Source organism: Syzygium oleosum, unplaced genomic scaffold (genome assembly GCF_021117445.2).
Source record: "Syzygium oleosum isolate NSW1041296 unplaced genomic scaffold, Sole_v2.1 Sole_v2.59, whole genome shotgun sequence".
Lineage (NCBI taxonomy): Eukaryota > Viridiplantae > Streptophyta > Magnoliopsida > Myrtales > Myrtaceae > Syzygium > Syzygium oleosum.
In genome coordinates this window covers 278,250-298,107 of record NW_026607543.1, presented here as the reverse complement: position 1 = coordinate 298,107, position 19,858 = coordinate 278,250, and the positions used below count along the sequence as shown (strand labels likewise).

The 19,858-nt window shown below is 42.2% G+C and overlaps 3 protein-coding genes across 3 annotated transcripts; 1 reads left to right on the top strand and 2 right to left on the bottom strand.

Moving 5' to 3' along the window:
* Positions 1 to 667: 667 nt before the first annotated feature.
* Positions 668 to 2,130, bottom strand: LOC130137034 (protein OXIDATIVE STRESS 3-like). Its single transcript, XM_056307719.1, has 2 exons — positions 1,544 to 2,130; positions 668 to 1,018 (listed from the first exon to the last, which is right to left on the bottom strand). The coding sequence occupies exons 1-2, from the start codon at positions 1,900 to 1,902 to the stop codon at positions 715 to 717; spliced, it is 663 nt and encodes a 220-aa protein (XP_056163694.1). The 5' UTR covers positions 1,903 to 2,130; the 3' UTR covers positions 668 to 714.
* A 5,516-nt stretch (positions 2,131 to 7,646) lies between these two features.
* On the bottom strand, positions 7,647 to 12,627 carry LOC115684556 (mitogen-activated protein kinase kinase 6). The gene is made up of 8 exons (XM_030609330.2): positions 12,473 to 12,627; positions 11,831 to 11,915; positions 10,895 to 11,029; positions 9,601 to 9,825; positions 9,325 to 9,507; positions 8,949 to 9,172; positions 8,138 to 8,183; positions 7,647 to 8,049 (listed from the first exon to the last, which is right to left on the bottom strand). Exons 1-8 carry the CDS (start codon positions 12,553 to 12,555, stop codon positions 7,957 to 7,959), a joined length of 1,074 nt encoding a protein of 357 aa, XP_030465190.2. The 5' UTR covers positions 12,556 to 12,627; the 3' UTR covers positions 7,647 to 7,956.
* A 2,632-nt stretch (positions 12,628 to 15,259) lies between these two features.
* LOC130137048 (anaphase-promoting complex subunit 11) lies at positions 15,260 to 18,233 on the top strand. Its single transcript, XM_056307751.1, has 4 exons — positions 15,260 to 15,263; positions 15,665 to 15,810; positions 16,784 to 16,943; positions 17,725 to 18,233. Exons 1-4 carry the CDS (start codon positions 15,260 to 15,262, stop codon positions 17,838 to 17,840), a joined length of 426 nt encoding a protein of 141 aa, XP_056163726.1. The 3' UTR covers positions 17,841 to 18,233.
* The last annotated feature ends 1,625 nt before the right edge of the window (positions 18,234 to 19,858 follow it).

Sequence of the window (19,858 nt, the reverse complement as noted above, 5' to 3'; positions counted from 1 at the left end):
GAAACCGATCCTGATCGACCTCAGAAACCGATCCTAATCGACCTTGGTTTAAATGGATAACCATTCCCAATTTATGTTGATCCTCCCTTCCGACTCAACGCGGCATCTTCAATGTCATTATCATCCTGTCTTATCCTATTGGCGTGAAGCATCTCTATCTTGTTGTATTCTTGATCTAGCATGAGATATGAGGATGCTATATGCTCATCCATTCTTAACGACGGAAAGGGATTATACAATCACGCGCGAAAATGACAATGCTTGTTTCTCGGAGATCGTTTTCGCCCCAAGCAAATCCTCAGTAGGTCGGGGAATAGGAAGAACCTCTTCGAACCCCCTCGTGACGACGCTCCACCGGCATAAGCGACCATTATGCCGATCCAGGCGAGGCTATCCTTGGACGGATTAAGCGAACATCTTAAAATTTTATTTCGAACCGAACTCGTTCATCGTTATTCGATCGAACAAGTTTTTTTTTTTTTTTTTTAATACACAAGTCATGTTTCTTATTCTATGTCGATGCATGAACTAGGACCAATAGAAAAAGAAAAAAAACGCATCACATGCTTCCCCAAAATCACTGGCTCCTTGATTATTTACCATAAACTCTTCCTAAATCATACAAAGCAAAAATGCCAAAAAAAAAAAAGAGAAAAAAAAGCAAATGTTCCGCCGGAACGGAAGATGTATTCTCAATACCCAGTCGAGCAAAACTCAAAATGTCTTGAGTATCGGAACGGGCGGTCTATTGCTGAGTGAAGTACACCTCTTCCCTAGATGCGAAGAAGAAGAAGAAGATGATGGAAAAGCAGATCTTGACGATGAACCCTTCTTCGATATGATGGCCTTGGGACCAAACGATCTGTTGGGGCTGTCCAAGCCTCCTGCATAGCTCTTGCACAGTTTCAATCTCTTCACGTAGGGCCTCTCCTTCTTCACCAGATCCTCCACGCTCCTGCAGCTCGCCAGCGACGTGAACGACTGCGATTTCCCGTCGTAGTACCTCGAGAGCCCTCTCCTGCGACATCAGGGAATTCGATTAATCGTCGCTTCATGAATGCGTGCACTCTAGTTTTCGTAGCTGTTGTTCGTGGGATTTTATTAGGAAGTTCGGGTCGAGATTCGGGCATGATCTTAGTTCAACTGATCTAGTAGGGCTTGAGATCTTGTTCATTATGATCTTAGTAGTAAAAACATCTAACCCTTTTTTTCCTTCTGTCGAGGTGATTCGGAATTTTCTTTCTAACTCGATCTAAATGCTTCAAGAACCACCATACTAGGATATTTCCTTGCTGTTCTCTTGATGAATTAAACTAGGAGCAACGATTTTTCGTGTTTGCTCTCGTGCTCGTACGTGCTCGTGCCTTGATTCGTGTCGGCCCTATGATATCATGAGACGCAAGAAATTCACTAGACGAGATCAGGTTTGAGTTATGGATAGGATGACATTTTCTTCTCACGTATCTGATCGATACGAATTTTAGCAGAACTATAATAACAGCAGATCGTGTTCGAACGTGGGGAAAGAAATGATCAAACTTACTTTATAGGAAGCTGAGCCATGAGGTCCGACAACTCGTACAAAGGTCCATGTTTGCCCTCGAGAGACGACGACGACGACGACGAACAAAGGCTCGATTTCGATAAAGAAGGCGATGGAGAAGAAGAAGCATCCTCTAGGAGATCGGGTGACGACGACGACGACGATTCTCGGGAGGAGTCTCTCGAGGCTTCATCATCCATGGACGTCTCTACCGATTCCGAATCATCGCAGACATTATCACCACCACCACAGCCGCCGCCACCTTCCATGATGCTCCACCCCTCTTCCCTTGGACGATCACCAAGAAACCTCAAACCCAGATCGCCAAAGCTCTGATCTTCGCCACCCATTAAAGTCATGAACAAGATAGACACACCCAGAGAGAGAGAGAGAGAGAGAGAGAGAGAGAGAGAGAGATGTAGATGTGGTCTTATCTCTGAAGACTTTGTTGCAGGATGCAGTAGTTAGTGATGATCCTCAGGGTCGCTCTTAAGGAAGCATGTGAGTATAAATACACACACGTACCCAAACAACAGCAGCATAAAGATAAGGTAACGTGATGCGTGCTTGAATGCGCAAAGGGATCAGTTCATCTTAAATACCAAAACGGAAGCCGTGGTGGCATGCGGATAGGATAGAAATGGACCCCCCCATTATTTCCCCTTTTTTTTTTATATAATTCATTAATCATCCAAATTATTTATTTTAATCAAATTCATCGCTTTATTTATTTATTTATTTATTTTATTTCTTGGTACGACATGGACTTTTGTCCTCGAGGAGTAGTCAGCATCATCAGCCTTCCCCGATTCTCATTCCCTGTTCCCATTCCAATAATTGGTCTGAAATTCGTGGGGAAAGAAAGGCCTTTTCTCCATTTTGCTAGCAACGAGGATAAGGCATAATTATCTTTCCCTTTTTTTCTTCTTTCCTTTTTCTTTTTATCTGTTTATTTTGATTTTATTTTGTTTTTTTTTTTTGAAGAAGTGCATACACATATCCGAGTCGCCGATATGGACGGATCTATCCTAGCCCTTTCTCTATCGATGGGTAACTGATCGAAAAGCGCCATTATCTTTTGGCCTTCTTTGCCCCATAAAGCAATGACACCCGTGTTCAAATTTTGGCCTCGCTTTTTGAATTCATATTTATTTCATCCTTTTTTCTAGAACGAGGAAGTCCCCTTTGAAATAAAATTGGGGTAGGTCACACCCGGTTTGGTATCTCGTGAAGGTGGATAATTAGTCATAATCCGTTGCCGATTGCCGATAATTATCCGTTTAATTCTATTGTTAGAACATGGCTATTCTTGTTCGTCTCAATCTTGGGTGGTCGTTAAATCAACGGTGATTTTCTTCCGTATAATACTAGGTATGATGTAATTTTTTGGGGGTCAACAAGTATAATGTAATTGACTTGCTGGCAAAAGTCAAGATTATGTGAACAGTGTTTTCTGGGGGTTAGGTTCTTTGCAGGGTTTCTTTTATTTTATTTTTATAGAGCTAGTTTATTGACGGGGCTTAATGTTATTTTCTTATTAGGGCTCTAAGACCAACCGAAAAAAGTCCCTATCTTGACCTCTTCTTACCGCCACGGTGATTGGCCTAGTAAGTAGCGTACGCCTTATTTTCAATGTGGTTTGGAGTCCCACTTGGTCATACGTTCGAATCCCCAAATCGCTCCTCGGCCTCAAGAAGTATCGGTTCGTTTGCGAGCATAAATCCGACCGCATCACGGCACAAAAGAACCCCGATTCTATTCCAACTAGCACTGTGATGGCAGTAGAACATGGCTCGAACTGAACGGTCCATCAAGGGCATGAAATCTTGTCACGCCAATTGCCCGTTTCCACCCTTTCGTTCTTAAAAATGAAAAAAAATCTTGGACACTTACTATTTTCTGTTTTGTATTGTTTTTCTTGACATGAAAATCATTCCCATACTTTCAAAAGAACCCGCTTGTCCATCGCCATTTACATGGTCAAACGTCAATTAAACCCTTAATGACTGTCGAGGCTAATTGGAATTAAACTAATCCCACAAATGGAAACACAGAGGCCGAGCCCCTGGAAATATTCCCTCTCTCTCTCTGCACTTTTTTTGTTCAACGCCAATCCTCAGTCATTTAAACCCGAATCCCGAAGACAAGAACAGTGTCTCTTGACCCCCATTCCTTTTGACAGACCCTGGCAGCACTTTTCACTGAAGTTATCAAATCGAGAGAGAGACCCAGTCCACAAGATCCTCGAATTAAAAGAGAGTGTATTACTGACATATCTGTTAACACCCACAGATTGTGATTCTCCTGTGCGGTTTTAAGGTGGAGGGTTGGCAGGAGAGGATAAGAAGGTTGACTTGGCTAGGAGTTATCATGATTGAGGAGGGGGAAGAGAAGAGAGGGATCTTCCCTTCCTTCACAGGTACCACATGTTTCGTTCTTTGGCCAGCTCCCCCCCGCCCTTTTTGATTTCTCATCATCTTATCCACACTCTGTTCCCTCCTTACCTAAATAACTCTCCATTAACACCCACATATTGTAAATAGGATAGAGGAATGGACCACTCCCCCGCCCACAAAAAAAAAAAAAAAAAAAAAAGCTGCTTATCCTTTTTTATGCCTACCCTTCATTTCTCAGTTCTGTTCTTTTTTGGCACCTCCTCTCTATTATCTTAGCCTTCCTTTCGAAGCTTGGAGAAGGCGAAGACGATGGGACAGGGCGGTTTCGGGACGATCGGTCCCATTCCAAACCCTATTCCGGTCGGTCCCCGAGTAAAATGTGACCTCGGCTCGAGCCCAATATGGGTTTGTTAATGGAGTCTCGAAGCCATCCCAATTAAATTTACGGAAACTTGCTCAAAGCCCTACAAATATATGGTTTTTAATTTTAAAGAGTTAAACACGTGCATTCGAAATCAAGATGCTACATAAATAAAATGGGTAAAATTATCAAAAAAATCATAAATCAATTATACGGTTGTCAATTCAGTCATAAATTTCTCAATTTGGTCAGTTTAGTCATAAATCTTTTGACGATTTATCAATGTACTCATTCCGATCAATTTTGACCATAAATCATTGACGTGTACGCCGATCGTCTTACGTGGCACGACCGATACTAACGTGAATAATTTCATCAATTTTTTTTAATTCTCTAAATTTTCTTATAATTTTTTTCTCTTCTTTTTCTTTTTTCACTATGTGCAGGTGAGAGTTGTCGGCTGACCCTCGTTGGCCACAGGCGAGGCTAGCGACCCTCGCTAACACTAGGCAACGGCTTGCAAACCCTCACCAGATCTGGGCGAGGCTGCGACACCCAAATCCAGCGAGGGCTTCCCAGCCCTTGCCTATATGCTAGGGACCTCTGTCGACTACCGCTGAGGCTGCGGACCGGTGTAGAGAAATAAGAAAAAAAGAAAAAGGAAAGACTAGAAAAGGAAAAAGATTATAAAATTATCCACGTCAGCGCCGGTCATGTCATGTAGGACGACTGACGTCCACGTCAGCGATTTCACGCTAAAATTTGTCAGAATGACTACATTGATAAATTGTCAAAAGGTTCATGACTGATTTGGCCAGATTGAAAAATTCAGGATGGAATCGACATCCTTACAACATGTTAATGATTCCTTTTCGGGTCATTATCCCAAATATAATGCGGAGTATTCAAGGGGCAACAAAAATCCACTATTCTAATAAATACAATTAGTCATGAATCGGGAAAATTACCAAAAAATTCATCAACCTATTGCATTTGTGCCAATTCAGTCCTAAACCTTTCAATTTGGCCAATTCAGTCCTAAACCTTTTACAAACCAGCCAATTCAGTCCTTTTGGCCGGCCGGCATCCACGTGGCAATATTTTAATATTTATTATTATTATTTTTGAATTTTTTTCTTTTTTTTTTTTTTTTCCTTCTCCCCCCTGGCCTGTCCGGCCAGGGGGGAGGCTCGCCGGCGAGGGCCCAGCTCCGGCGAGGCGAGCTGGGCCCTCCGCCGCTGGGCGAGGGCGGAGCTCGCCCATGGCGAGCTGGGCGAGCGGCGAGGGCCCAGCTCGCCATGGATGGGCGAGCTCCGCCTCGCCCGAGCCGGGCGAGGCGGAGCTCGCCGAGATCTGGGCGAGCTCCGCCCTCGCCTAGATCCGGCGAGGCGGAGCTCGCCATGGCCGGGCGAGCTCCGCCTCGCCCAAATCGGCGAGGCGGAGCTCGCCTTGGCCGGGCGAGCTCCGCCCTCGCCCAAATCTGGCGAGGCGGAGCTCGCCATGGCGAGATGCGGGCGGAGCTCCCTTGGCCGGGCGAGCTCCGCCCTCGCCCGGCGGCGGCGAGGGCCCGGCTCGCCTCCCGGAGGCCGGGCCCTCGCCGCGAGCCTCCCCCTAGCCGGACAGGCCAAGGGTGAGAAGGAAAAGAAAAAAAAAAGAAAAAAGAAAAAAATTCGAAAATAAAAATATATATATATATTAAAATATTGCCACGTGGACGCCGGCCGGCGCCACGTCAGCCGGTCGGCAGCCACATCAGCGCCGGCCGGCCAAAATGACTGAATTGTAAAAGGTTTATGACTGAATTGACACAAATATAATAGATTGAGGACTTTTTTGGTAATTTTCCCGTCATGAATCGCGTATGAATCGCGTTTTAGGGGTGCCCACCAGCTAATTGCCTCTTTGCCCCCCCTCGAATCTTTCCAGGATTGATTTGGAAGAAGGTTTTGCCCACCTCTTTTTTTTATGCAAATTTTGCCGACCACATCTTTTGTCCACATGACTGAAAATTGTGATGTTTCCACGGCTCCACGCGATCCACACCTTCGACAACACAATCCCTAAGGGCTTCCATCAATAGTGCGAGCGTGGACCAAGGGGGCGGGGGGTGATCTTTGCCTTCTAGAATCCCCCGAATCATTCCATTTCGTATGGTCAAGACTCTCACAGTTGACGGGGTTCGAAAAGGTTGACCCGCTATGTTTAACTATGGCTAGAGGCGACTGCACGCGGTCGCGGATATGATCGGAATCTTTGATTTGTGAAATGTAATCGTACCCCCTCGACTACTTTGCTAAGTTAGAATTTAATCGCGAAAGTGAGGGTACAATTCTAAATTCGGGGTGGACACCGAAGTTCGAAAGCTTTATACGTAGTATAGTACCGAAGAAAAAATATAACTGAACCACTTAACACGTCCACTAGGCACCGTGTTGAAAGAACTGGTCTAACCAAATTATCCGGATACAATTAATGAAATTATTATACTAATTGATTGGATAATCATCGCCTAAAGATGCACTTATCTTTAGCAGACAGGGTCAACAAGTAGCCTCAAGTTTCGTCGAAGATACTAATTTCTTTTTTCTCTAACAAATACTACTATGACAACGACATCAAAGTGAGATGATAAAGACCGGATAGGCCAATACACGATCCACGTCGCCGTTTCTTGCAATCCAAGTAAAGCCCTTTGTTCTCGGGACGGTGCGGCTTTGACATACACTTATCCGACAGGTTTCGGCTCGTGCAACTCCTACTCAGTACGCAATTCATGCACACCTAAAGTTCTAACTATCAAATATATAAAGAGATGAGACGCATCTTCGATGATGATACAAGCCATGCAAACATCCTTAGAACGACTGCCTCGTCCAGAATATGAACCCGAAGACATCCGAATTTCGCAAATGTCACTTGTCTTCATTGACTTGAAACGCAAGGTATGTATGTACAAAGAGTCAGGGATGGTCTCGAGACGTGAACTGGTTTGGGAAATTTTGGAGACAGGGTTGAGGAGGTTGAAAATCTTGGGAAGTCGAACTTCATAATCATCTCACCACAAAGGAGGGCAAAAACCCTAAACATGGCAAGGATGCACTAAACGTCTTGGTTCGAATGTTCAACCGCACATACAAAATAAACTTGGGCGGAATTTTGCTTTGATATCATGTTAGAATGTTCAACTATGGATAGAAACCCCATGTATGTAAAAAACATAAAAACCTTGAAGACAAGTAATGGGGGATAGTTTAACAGAACAATTTGTTCAAGGGTAATATCAGGGAAGGCTTGATGCATCTGCCTTTCTTCTGGCATACATGAGCAGAAAATGGTAAAGAAGATGGATTATAAAGGCTAAGCATGGATTATAGAAGCCTGTCTTCTTGTTTCTCTTGTTTTTGCCAGGAATCAGCTCTTTAAGGATATGGAGCCAAAACAAGTACGTCCCGGGTAAGCTTACTTATGCTGGCAGGATTAAGTAAAAGGCAGAATTTTGAGTACAGAACCTCGGCATGCTCTTTCTATATGTAAGAGACTTCTATCATCATTTGCTCAACTGCTCGAGCGAAGTCACGCCGTTCGAATTCTCAACCACGCACGCGAAGGATACATAAGAGTAAGAGGGCATTTACTCCAGAAACACACACGGCTTCTTATCTCGGAAAACTTACGGGAGGTTCCAAGCTACCTACAAGAATCCCGAGATCGATGTCTTTATCTTCAAACTTTTTGATGAAAGGATGACTCTGAAATGACGAAAGAATTCATTGTCAAATAACTGTCAAGCAGAATGTTAGATCTGAAATAGACAGTTTACAATCACATGTCACTTACCAAAAGGTCCAAAGACGAAGATCTTTGTTGAGGGTCCTTTTGTATGCTGAGAACCACAGAGGAAAGTGTATGTCAAAAAAACAATATTGAGTTCTGATACTACAAGGAGAAGAAGAGGGGAAAGTTGAGGAAAGTATCATGATCTGTCTTTTGCATTTGTTTTGGCTCATGCCCAGCCCCAACAAGTACCATGGGTCACTTCCTAAGTGATAGATCTAATTTATACAGAAAAAGGAAGAGTGGAGAGTTAAGATAATTGCGTGATCTTTTTTATGAGTTGAACCTAACTTGTTTCTTTAAGGTAAAGGCAGATCATTTTTCCCCTCCACTTCAAAGAGGATCATACAATTGTCCCAGAAAAGCACCAAAAGCTTTCCCCTGTTCAACAGTTGCAAGAGACATCACTCCTATTCTCAAATTGACAAATTCGGTACCACATAAGCTACTGTGTGACTCGTGTAATAAAAGAGGATGCGTTGCAGCTGGGAATTTATCACAGAAGTGACACGTGATGGATAAACAGAAAATAGAGCAAAACCAAATAATGTCTAGGCCCATAAAGATCACAATTTAGGTGGGATACACCAGTTTTGAGGGGTGGAGATAGCTTGCTGTCAATCCAGTAGGAGGCAAAGAATTTGCTCGATAGACTTAATATTGCGGAGGACTTATGCCAATATTCAAACCGTGAAAGCATGAATTATGAAACTACCAAGAAGGTAAAGGCACAAGCTCGGCTTCACGTGAGGGCAAAAATGAGGATACATGGCAATTACGCTGAACAAGTAATGAGAGAATATTTTGTCCTTACCAGGAAGACACAAATGAGCAGAACTCTGGAGAAAACTGATCTGGCGGAGCAGAAGGCGGTGGGCTTTCAACAATTGCCTCCAAAAGCTCATAAAAGCTTGGCCAGCCTTGCTGATCTTCGGATTGCATGTAAGGAAAGCGTCCTATTGCACATTCAAGTACTACCAAACCCAAACTCCAGATGTCACTGCTATAGTCATATGTGCTCCCGCTGATCCTCTCGGGCTAGAAGTAATAATGACAGTTAGTTTAACTTGTATATACCAGTTCCATGCAAAAATGTCTGTTCTATGTGCCAATGCTACTAGATGTCATGACTCATAGATCTGGAATGAGTTTAAGTTTCACGAACTTAGTTCAAAGTAGTACCCACATACCGACATATAATTGTAAGTTCCAACAAATGTATCTCGTTGACCCATTGAGCTTGCCAGCATTGCACTGACACCAAAATCTGTAATCTTCACTTCACCTCTGTGGTTCACAAGCAGATTGGATGGTTTTATGTCCCTGTGTATAACATGTCTTTCGTTGTGCAGATAAACAAGACCTTGTAACACCTGAACACAAATAATCAGCCTTTACTGTCAACAAGCTTCATCGAAACTCTTCATGTTTTACCGGAGATTTTAATCCACATGAGAACTCAATACCTGCTTACAGACCACTGCTAAATACGGTTCTAGGATAGTCTTGACTTGTCTGATCACGTCAGCCAGGGATCCACGGTCCATGTACTCTAAAACCAAGGAGAAAGCTCCATTGTGGTAGAACGAGTGGTAGCAAATCACAACATGTGGACATTGAGAAGCTTGATTTATCTTTAGCTCTTGTACAATCTGTTTACGGATCTCTTCTTGAATATTCATCTGGATGACCTACAAGTCCAAAATACACCTCAGATCAAGCAAAGACCAGACACTTCTGCAAAAGAGACTCAGTAGTAATAGAAGAACATTCTACTTCTACGAAGTAGCTGTCGATGAAAAATTGTCAGCAGAAATGCCATAGGTATATTCAGCATGAAACTCGACCCAACACAGTAACTTAGCAACATATTCTGTGATTTTGATTTGAAGAGAATAGACTAACATCTGAGCTCCATGTATACGGAGAGTTCATTCAGGAATGCCTCTGCTCTTCGAGCTTGTTGATAATAATCACTTTCTGTTTGAGAAACCAAACTTAATCTAACCATGAACAGTTTAACCTCTGAGGTTTTAGCGGTGCGTGACATAGTTGCGAGATCAATATACAAGCCATGAACCTCCTAGGGTTTAAACATGAAGTGAACTAAATCAAAAGATCCTGTGAAGTCCTATGTTCCTTATTATAGACATGTATGTATCAAGCAAAATATATTGCAAAATAAGATATTTTGGGCGATAGAAGTTGTCTCGTTACCAGTGAGAATTGCCCTAATAACTCCAAATAGACAATATTGACATCTACTTTAAAAGCACTGCTATCAGATATTATTTCTAACAAAATTGTACCGGTAATAAATATAAAACAAGCACATACAAATAGCATGCAAATGCATTAGAAGATCATGATGCTAGACAGCAAACTTTATGCTTAAATCGTAGTAGAACTACTAAGTTTTGATTTAGATAATAGACTAATGATCAAGTTATTATTTCAGCAAGATACGATAAATCATGATTAATAGGAACATTGATTTGCATTAGATATACATTAATGCAAAATCGATAAATCTGCATACAATTCTGCATTTTTACAGATTTCTGTTCCTTTGAGAGATGGATGTCAAAAGGTGATAGATAGATTTTGATTGCTATGTTGCGTAAAACAGATAAAGGATGCTCCTATTAGTTGTTGACACTGGAATATATAGATAGACTGTAGACCAAATGCAACATAGAAAAATATTACATAGGAAAACCTGCTGAGCAATAGAGAAGCCTTTCATGTTATTATAATTACCTTAAGAGCAAATAGTTTTCCAACCCATTTATGGCGAACAAGTTGTACCACACCACCACTTCCCTTTCCTATGACTTTGATAGTCTCAAGGTCTTCCAATGAGAAGTCAAGATCAAGTTCCTTACCATTGGACGACTGTCCATGTAAAAAACGAACAGATAATCTCATGAGCTCAAACCGGAACAAATTAAGAAAGAAGTGCTATGAAATCAAACACACAGTTGTCAACCATATTGACTGCCATTAGCAACAGCAATCAAAGGAAAAGAAAATGTGAAAATCAAATCCAACTTCATAGGAAGCTCAAGTGGACAAGGAACTGACTTTCTAACTTGCGAAGGTTCTAATAAAAAACGCGGATCATCAACAATTGGAGAATCTCACTTTAATACGTTTATGCTGATGTTTTCTACCAAGTTGACACCACTTAATAGAGCTCAAATGCTATATCTAAAAGTCAAGTAATCTGGAAAGTTACTAGATGCAGAGAACAGCGGTACAAAGGAAACTATAATTGGTGAAGTATGGAGAGAATAGGATAACAGTGGGAACAGGTAAGTCCGATGGTCAATGTAAGCGTCCTTGAATCAAGTCCTCGACATCTTAGAATAAAAAATTCAGGCCAGCAAACCATTCATGGAGGAGTCACATGCTGCTTCTATTTTGATTTGGGCATTTAGGCCATCAATGACTTCTTTCCTGGGCACTTATCTAATTACTCTCCCATAGATCATAGATATCTTACAGCGTGGCACAAGTATTATGTGTAGCAGCAATTCACAACACATTTGAGCAGAACTAGACTACTACGCTGATTAGGTCAAATCGGCTTCCCCAAAAACCTTCACACAATCCGACCAAGTGACCAATACCCATCATTTGTAGGGGGACAGAGATAACCACTCTTAAGGCAACGTGAACTTAAATCAGACTTACACAAGACTCCTTTTCTTCAGATTTGAGCCGCAAACCTTTAAGGTTTAATAGCAGATCACCATCATGGAACGTGCCACTCGCGGTCCTGCATTAAATTCGTGCCGTTTAGATTCGCCGCGAGTCGAACAAACTCAACAAGACTAGATCAGTTAGATACGAAGAAAACTCCAGCCTGCTAAGGTAACTGCGGATATGAAGTCGCACATCGACTAAAGCAGCTCAAGCGGTCGAACCGCGATGCTGCCTCGATCTCAACTCAACACCAAATGAACAGCACCAAAGGCAACTTGCATTTCCACTAAACCAGGTACACGGCAATCGGAATTTCGATCCGCGTCTCATTTTCGCCTCCTATTTCTCCAGCCGCGCACGGCAAACTAATCTCAATCGGAAACCTCAAATCTCCGTCGTTCTTTCCCAGCCATCCCCTGCTTTAGCCGCCGTGAACCGAACGACCGCCGGGGGGGGGGGGAGAAACCGAAATCCGGGTCGGTTCCGAGGCAATCGGAGGCCGACGGAGCTCAAATCCGACGCCTAAAAGACGAACGGACGGCTCGCGAGCCGAGCGGGCTGAAGGATCGCGCCGCCGCCGCCGCCGCCGCAAACGGCGGTTGGGAGCGTGTGGAGTGGTGGGGAGCTTACAAGAAGGAGGCGATCGGGGCGTCCTGAGCGGGGACGGCGAGCTGGAGGGGCTTCAGCGGCTTCGTGCTCCTCATCGTCTTCATGCTTTGCTAGGGTTCGCCAGAAGCTTCCCAATTTTGCTCGCCACGCTCTAGAGAGAGAGAGAGAGAGAGAGAGAGAGAGAGAGGGGGGAAGGACCCAAAATTTCAAACCGGAATGGCCGCGCGGAATATAATAATAAAGACGCGAGAAAATATTTTGTCTTGATTATTATTTTTTTTTAAAAACGAGAAATATCATTTATATTCGCTTTATTTTTTTTCATCTTTTCGGTGAAAATTATTTAAAGGATTTCAACTACGACTAGGCGCGAATGATAACCATTCTGTTTTTCCATTTTTTTTTATTTTTTTATTTCCGGAAACAGATTCGGAACAGAAATCCGCTTGGTATTTTTTTTATTTACGGGATAAATTTTGGGCCAGAAATAGATTTGGAACAGAAATGAGAAGTTAAAAATTTTATGTTTTTTTATTTGTGAAACAGAAATAAGAATAACAACTCTCTTTTGTTGCTCACCCTTGTCGCTCACCGCCACCCACTCGTTGCTAGCCGCCGATCGTCCGCTGCCACTCGCCACCACTTGCCAACTTATCGTCCGCCACCGCTCGCCGTCCGCCCACCGCCACCGCTCGCCGCTTGCCGTCCGGTGAGAATAGAAATTTTGTGTCATTATCAAACGGATTTTTATTCTGGGAATAAAAATTTTGTGTCATTATCAAATACTAGTTTTTGCTTAGAAACTCGTTCGTGAAAGAAAATTATATTTTTAAATTTCTAGACAGAAATAAGGCCGGGGAAGAGAAATATTGTCATTCGCACCCTAACTCACGTAGTTCGCCCTAGGTCGGGTAAAAGATAATCCGACCCAAATTGACTCATTTAACTCGTTTTAACTTATTTGCATGTAATACAAATTTAGTAAACCCTACTCATATCTAACCCATAACTGACCCTGACCCATATTGTAGGAAAATTCATACTCAAATCGAGGTGAGAGCAATGAGTGAGCGAGCGCGAGATCTAATGAAGGCAAGAGATAGTGAAGAAAGAGTCATAGAGATGGGATGAATCTAAGTAAATTATGGACCCATTTAACACGCGTACTATTTTGGGTTTTACCATTATAAATCCACTTACTATAACCTAGCTTACTAAATATGAGTTAATAAATAGATTTATGACCCATTTTAACAAGTCTACTACGACACAAGCTGAATCGATAATTCGTTGTTTGAACATTTTTCACGTCGTGTATAAATAAATTAGGTTTAATTCACATATATTGGCCAAGAAATATATTAGGTTTTATTATTTAAATAGACCATAATAAGGGAAAATCTGCTACTCTTTTATTTTTTATGCGCGTAATAGTTAAGAAATGAAATTTAACGTGTGGACACGATATATATTTAATTCTCCACACTATAATGTCTAAATCAAAACTCCCATATAGCCATTAAAAAGAATATATATATATATAGATATATACGGGGCTCGATCAATAAATGATTTCTCGTAATTTTATTTTCACCACACTTAATTATTTTCTTCGAAAAAATCCGAGTAATATTTTAGGTTGTGGCGGAATCAATTAACCATTCTATTTCCACCCCTCCTTTTTGCTTCATCCACGCCCTTAGCACTTAAAATGACAGAACGACCCACGTGTGGGTCCCAGCGGACCCGCTTTTCTCCGTTTTCACGCTTTTTTGTTTTTTTGGCCCCGCGCAATCTCCGCCGCATCTCTCTCCTCCTTTAGCCGCCGGTCCTCGAAGCGGTCGTCATCGTCGCCGACGCTTTGCTTCGCCACCCTCGCGATCTTCGTCCCGCTTCCTTGGTGTCGGCTTCTTCGGCAGGCACCAGAAGCAGCCGCCCCTTCCTCACGGGCGACGGCGATGGCGACGGCGACTTCCACTTCCACTTCGAGCTCCTCCATCGATCGGAATAATCCACCGGTGAAGAGACTGGATCGCACTTCGTGGTGGACTTCGTGGTTTTGGTGTTTGGCGACAGCGTGGGATTTTTGAGCTTTTTGGAGAAAATTGGCTTTGTTTTTTATGGCTATGGCTTTCGGACCCACGTGTGGGCTGTTTCGTCATTTTAAGTGTTAAGGGCGTGGATAAAGCAAAAGCGGGTGTGGAAATAGCGGTCTCCCTTTTTATTTTATTTTTTTGGTTTTGAAAAATTCGAGACGTAAATATAAATAGCTTTTTCACAAGTTCAAAGGTCTCTCTCTGCGCAACTCCAGTCCCTCCTATTTAGCAAAAAAAAAACTCCAGTCCCTCCCTCCCTCCATAGCTCTGCCTCCTCGGAATCAAGTCGAAGGCTCCGACATTATCACGTCGCCGCGGGTAAGTTCTTGAATGGACGGACGGCTGTTCGTCCGCAGATGAATCTTCTCTTGTCGATCGGATCTCGCGTTTCCCTTTTGTCGCAAGATTACTGTCGATTCGAAGCTTCAGCGATTGGATTTCCCTCTCGCTTCTAGCTCCCTACAGTTTCATATTCTTCGCATTAGTCGTGGGTTTGAGCGATTTGGGATTGTTCGCCGTACGCCCGCCCCTCGCACGCGAAACCCCAGAACGTGAGCGCAGCGCATTCGTACTTGGGTTCCGCTGATTGTACTCTTTTGGTTATATATATATTGATGCTGCTCGTGATTTGGTTGGCAATGCTGTGTTGTTGAGTAGCAGTGTGGAGAGTTCATTCCCGCCGAATGGGATTTTCGTTCACGGGTTGTGCACAATGGGTCTGCTGGGAGTCGCGGGAGTGATTTGTAGGGAATGTGAATGCGACCGCGAAGTGATGAGGGCTTGACTTGAATAGAATGAAACTAACCTGCATGAGTGAGCCACAGAGAATGTTTACAACATTGTGAATCAACCGGTCCATCGTGACGTTGGCCGGTGGATTTCTTACGTAAATGGGGGATTTTCCTGAGGCAAAGTGGGTTTAAAAATAAACCACAAATCAAACTATCTTCCCTCACATGTTCTAGGAACCCAGTAAAGTATCCTTTGAGATAACCGATGTGAATTTTCATATCTTCGTCGTGCTACTATGTTTCGCGGATTTTGCATATCCTTATTACGTGTCGTGTACTGCACAAGTAAACATCATGGTCGTTTTTTGTTTTTGTTGGTTTTGCAGAAAACGAGGATGAAAGTCAAGCTCTTGAGTATCCTTCGCACGATGCCTGGCTGCGCTTCTTGCTGTCCAATATATTCATAGACTGGCCAGTTAATTTGTTTGTTTTTCATAATCAAATGAATAAACAGTCCAGTAATGAGAGCTATGTTAGTGTTTCTTTGTGCCGTCGGGCTGTCATTCCATTCTCTGTGCTGTCTGACCAAATTTTGATCTATATGTAGCTGTTTCCTGGATATTGTGTTTGTGCATTCTTTAAACCTTTTCTCATTCACTAATGGATCCTTCAACTATCGATTACTAATTCATCTTTCATTCTTTCCCTTTCAATTGGCTAATGTTCATCATTCCTTTCAATATCTCCTTTTCCTTCTCCCATAAGTATCAGAATCAGTTGTTGTCATTTTCTTATCCGTGAAACACTAAACTTATATATGATCAGACATATGACTTAGATGAGAGATTTGACTTATAGTAGGTCCTATGCTCCTGATTTTCTCTCTACTACTACTTTGTTCTCCCGCTATTACCTGTTTGTTTTCTTTCTTGTTGCTTCTTTTGACGCCCATTTATTATTTGCTCTCATTCCTTCCATAAAAAAAGAAATTGCTGATATTCTTCATGTTATAATCCATTTCAAGGACAACATGAGGATTTGTAAAACATTTCTCTTTAATTTGCAGAAATTCACTACTCAAACATGCGCATGCACAATTCATGAGCATGTGTTGTGCAAACTCAAAGACACGCCTGCGCACGTGCTCGTGCACAAGAACAGACGCATGCACGTGTGCAGGCACACACATACATAGAGAATAGCCGGTACCAAAGGAGGCCTGAATTTTGGATATATCTGCTTGTAATTCCCACATAGAACTTGCCACAGTCAATGTTTTGATTCATTTTCACAGAAGTGTTTGGAGACTAACATCGCCTGTTTCCAAGCATCTGCTTCATTCTCCAGTTACAAATGTTCTTCTTTGTGGGACAGTTTTCCTTGACCTATTTTTTCCTGAATTCCTGCTGGTTTAATTGAACAGAGTAAGTACTCACTTTTAGCAGATAGCTGTATTAGGCATTTGTACATCTGTAATAAAAAGGGAAGGACTTGTTCATATGTAGGGGCTGCGGAACCCTAAATCTTCTGTTTATCTGAACCACAGATGGCATGCTGTCGCTTCATGGACTTGGGATGCCCAGGATGAAACGTGTGGAATTTGTAGGATGGCCTTTGATGGCTGTTGTCCCGACTGTAAACTCCCTGGGGATGATTGTCCACTGAGTAAGTTTCTACCTTTGCTCACTCTATTCTTAGTAAGGTATAATGTTGTAGCTGATATTGCCTATTGAATATAGATGGAGATGTCCTGTATTTCTCCTCTGAGATGTCTGCGTGTGAATCTGAAGTACCTCTACATAGTCAACAGGGCTTCAAGCTAGGCTAATTGCCCTGTGCTTTATAAGCAATTCAAGCAAATACTAAACAGTTGCTGTTTAACATAAAATAGTTGTTTCTCTTCAACATGTCCAGAAGATTAAAAATGAATTTGGGCCTCTAATTTCTCTTCTTCACTCAGAGAAGATCCCATGTACTTTGCCTTTTTTCTGGTTTTCGCTAGAAGAGGAGCAAGCTTGGATATAGCTTTTGTTTTGAAAATGCAATGCTGCATTTTTCTGAGGCCAAATCGTTCTTCATATTTGAAGTTCCAAGCTGAGCTTTTGTTTCATTCTTTTCTTTCAGCTAAGTAAGCTGAGCTTGGATATTCTAAGTTGAGCTTGTTGTAATTAGTTAACCCTTGAACAGGAACTGGATGTTCATAATGTTGAATAGCATGGCTTTGTTCTGAAACACGATGTTCTGTCATTTCCAGTCTATGTAATTGAACTCCCATATCTTGAACCTGTGTCATGAATGTTTTCATACCTCTAAAGATATGGTAACTTATTCTTTCTTCCCAATTTCCCCTTCCCTCCCCCTCCTTGAAGCCACAAATAATAAAGGAAAACAAAGATGCTTTCTAAGAACAGTTATATTGATTACATATTCTGTGATTGTTCTGCAGTATGGGGTGCATGCAATCATGCTTTCCATCTTCATTGCATCTTGAAGTGGGTGAACTCGCAGACTTCTCAAGCACACTGCCCCATGTGTCGGAGGGAATGGCAATTTAAAGAATGATGAGTCAAAACTCACAAATTCTCCCATCTTCATTGCATCTTGAAATGGGTGAACTCGCAGACTTCTCAAGCACATTGCCCCATGAGTTAGGAGGAATGGCAATTTAAAGGATTACAAGCCAAAGTGTATGATATCCTCCCAACTCGTCCTTCTTTGCGCTAGAGTGTTTTTTAATGCACCGACAGGTATATGCAATTGATTTGTGAGGAATGATGTCACTTTGGAGGAATGTTCTTATGAATGGCCAACATTAGTTGGTGTTTGGCCCTACCCACTATGTAATAGCCTTATTGTCACGCATGTCTGATTTATAAGTGGGGTAATGTAATCTTTACATATGCATGAATTCAAGGGATTATCATGATACACAGTAGTCCTTAAGTACTGTCTAAAGATTGCAAATTTGCATGTTATTAATGCCTTGCATTAAACTACAGCTGTTCTGGTAATCTGAGTTGTACCTTTTCTACCGTCGCCTTTTGCTGTCAGCTCGTTTTGTGTCTTAGACCTTTTTTTTTTTTAAAGATGTCTCCTGACGTGCAATTTGCCGATCCCCGCGCTTTCTAACTATTGCACGGACATCTTGCTTGGGATCTTAAGTGTTCTCAAAACCGGGAAGGATGAGGTGGCTGGATTGGTTTTATTCAAAGCAGGCCTTGATGATACGCGGTTTTGATCACAGACCATTTGCTCAAAAATGGTTTAACACATACATCGTCGTCTTCGATCGAAGACAATGCAAAGCGGGCCTTGCTGATGCACAGACAGTCTGTGCATCGTCCTCTTTGTCTATAAGCCTACAAAAGTACATCTATTGTGTAGTTGCTTTCGCCTGAGGGTCTAAACAGTTCGATAGACAACCAAATTTGGGTATCCGGGTATGTCTTGGTCGGTATCACGAATCACTTAAAAGACCAGTTCAGTTTCTGTTTATTGTTATTGAAGCACAAGAGAAATCCTCCTTCTCCCACCTGTCATGCTTGAGACATGCCGAAGGGACTTTTATGTTGTTGGTCATCGGCACATTGTGAATGAGTAAAGTTGACGTCGGCTTCAAGTATTAAATAGTTGACAAACTTGGCTATTTCGTGTGTCATCTTCACACGTCTCTGTCCGTTCTTCTGATCTGCAACCTAGTCTTCAACCGTTTCCTGAAATTGGGAAATGAATCTCAACGTGTAGGCAAGTGCAACCACCTCGATTTGAACAGAAACTAGTGGCTCTCTTTCCCCTGTCGGGGAAATAATGCTCGACGTGTACGCAACCACCTCAATTTGAGCATAGACTAACGGCTCTCTTTCCCCCCCTCGAGGCTTCATCCTTGGACTCTCTCTCTCTCTCTCTCTCTGGATATATTAGATGTTATTGTCAAAAGGAAAAATTCTACCTTTTATCACTGTACTTTCACGTTTTTTTTTCTAATCAAAGTTCCTTTATTTTTAGTTTCTCTATTCAAGTCGCCATATAATCAAGTCTCTGTTACACCAAATATATCAGCAGACCTAACCATCACGCTATGTTTTCCATCCGACAGGCATGTCGGCTAGATTTGGCCGGATTTCAACGTCCAAAAGTAGGGAATTCGTAAAAGTTAAAAAGTAATTGATTAGACAAGTTAATAGTATAGGAACTTAATTAGAAAAAAGTGTCAAAGAATAGCTAAGAGAAAGAAAGAAAGAACTCGTCTAGGGCATTAATTTATTTCATTTCTCACTTAATTTTTTCATCTCTCTTTCTCTCTCTCTCACACACACCCACATTAAGCAATCGCCGGAGAACACTTGCTCAATTCAAGAAGTGTTGTCGCATGCGTTCTTATCGCCATCACTATCTGTCGTTGTCGCTTGCCACTCCCCATGACCTAAACAAGATCTTTCTCTAGGAAAAATCCTTCGAGAAAAGCATTCTCGACCCGAAACACCGATTTCATCGAAGAAAAATCGTTCCTTCAAATTGACTATCTTTTCAAACCAAAAGAGTAAACATTTGCTTAACCATTAAGCTCGAGATTTCAGCAG

Excerpts from the sequence above, each read along its gene's own strand:
- LOC130137048 (XM_056307751.1), top strand. Across the intron at positions 15,811-16,783 it reads AGTCCAGTAATGAGAGCTAT|GGGCTGCGGAACCCTAAATC; the intron begins GTTAGTGTTTCT and ends GTTCATATGTAG. Across the intron at positions 16,944-17,724 it reads TGGGGATGATTGTCCACTGA|TATGGGGTGCATGCAATCAT; the intron begins GTAAGTTTCTAC and ends ATTGTTCTGCAG.
- LOC115684556 (XM_030609330.2), bottom strand. The coding sequence starts at position 12,555 with ATGAAGACGATGAGGAGCACGAAGCCGCTGAAGCCCCTCCAGCTCGCC. Across the intron at positions 8,184-8,948 it reads TGCTCATTTGTGTCTTCCTG|CATACAAAAGGACCCTCAAC; the intron begins GTAAGGACAAAA and ends TGTGGTTCTCAG. Across the intron at positions 8,050-8,137 it reads CTTCGTCTTTGGACCTTTTG|AGTCATCCTTTCATCAAAAA; the intron begins GTAAGTGACATG and ends TCGTCATTTCAG.
- LOC130137034 (XM_056307719.1), bottom strand. The coding sequence starts at position 1,902 with ATGACTTTAATGGGTGGCGAAGATCAGAGCTTTGGCGATCTGGGTTTG. Across the intron at positions 1,019-1,543 it reads ATGGCTCAGCTTCCTATAAA|GAGAGGGCTCTCGAGGTACT; the intron begins GTAAGTTTGATC and ends CTGATGTCGCAG.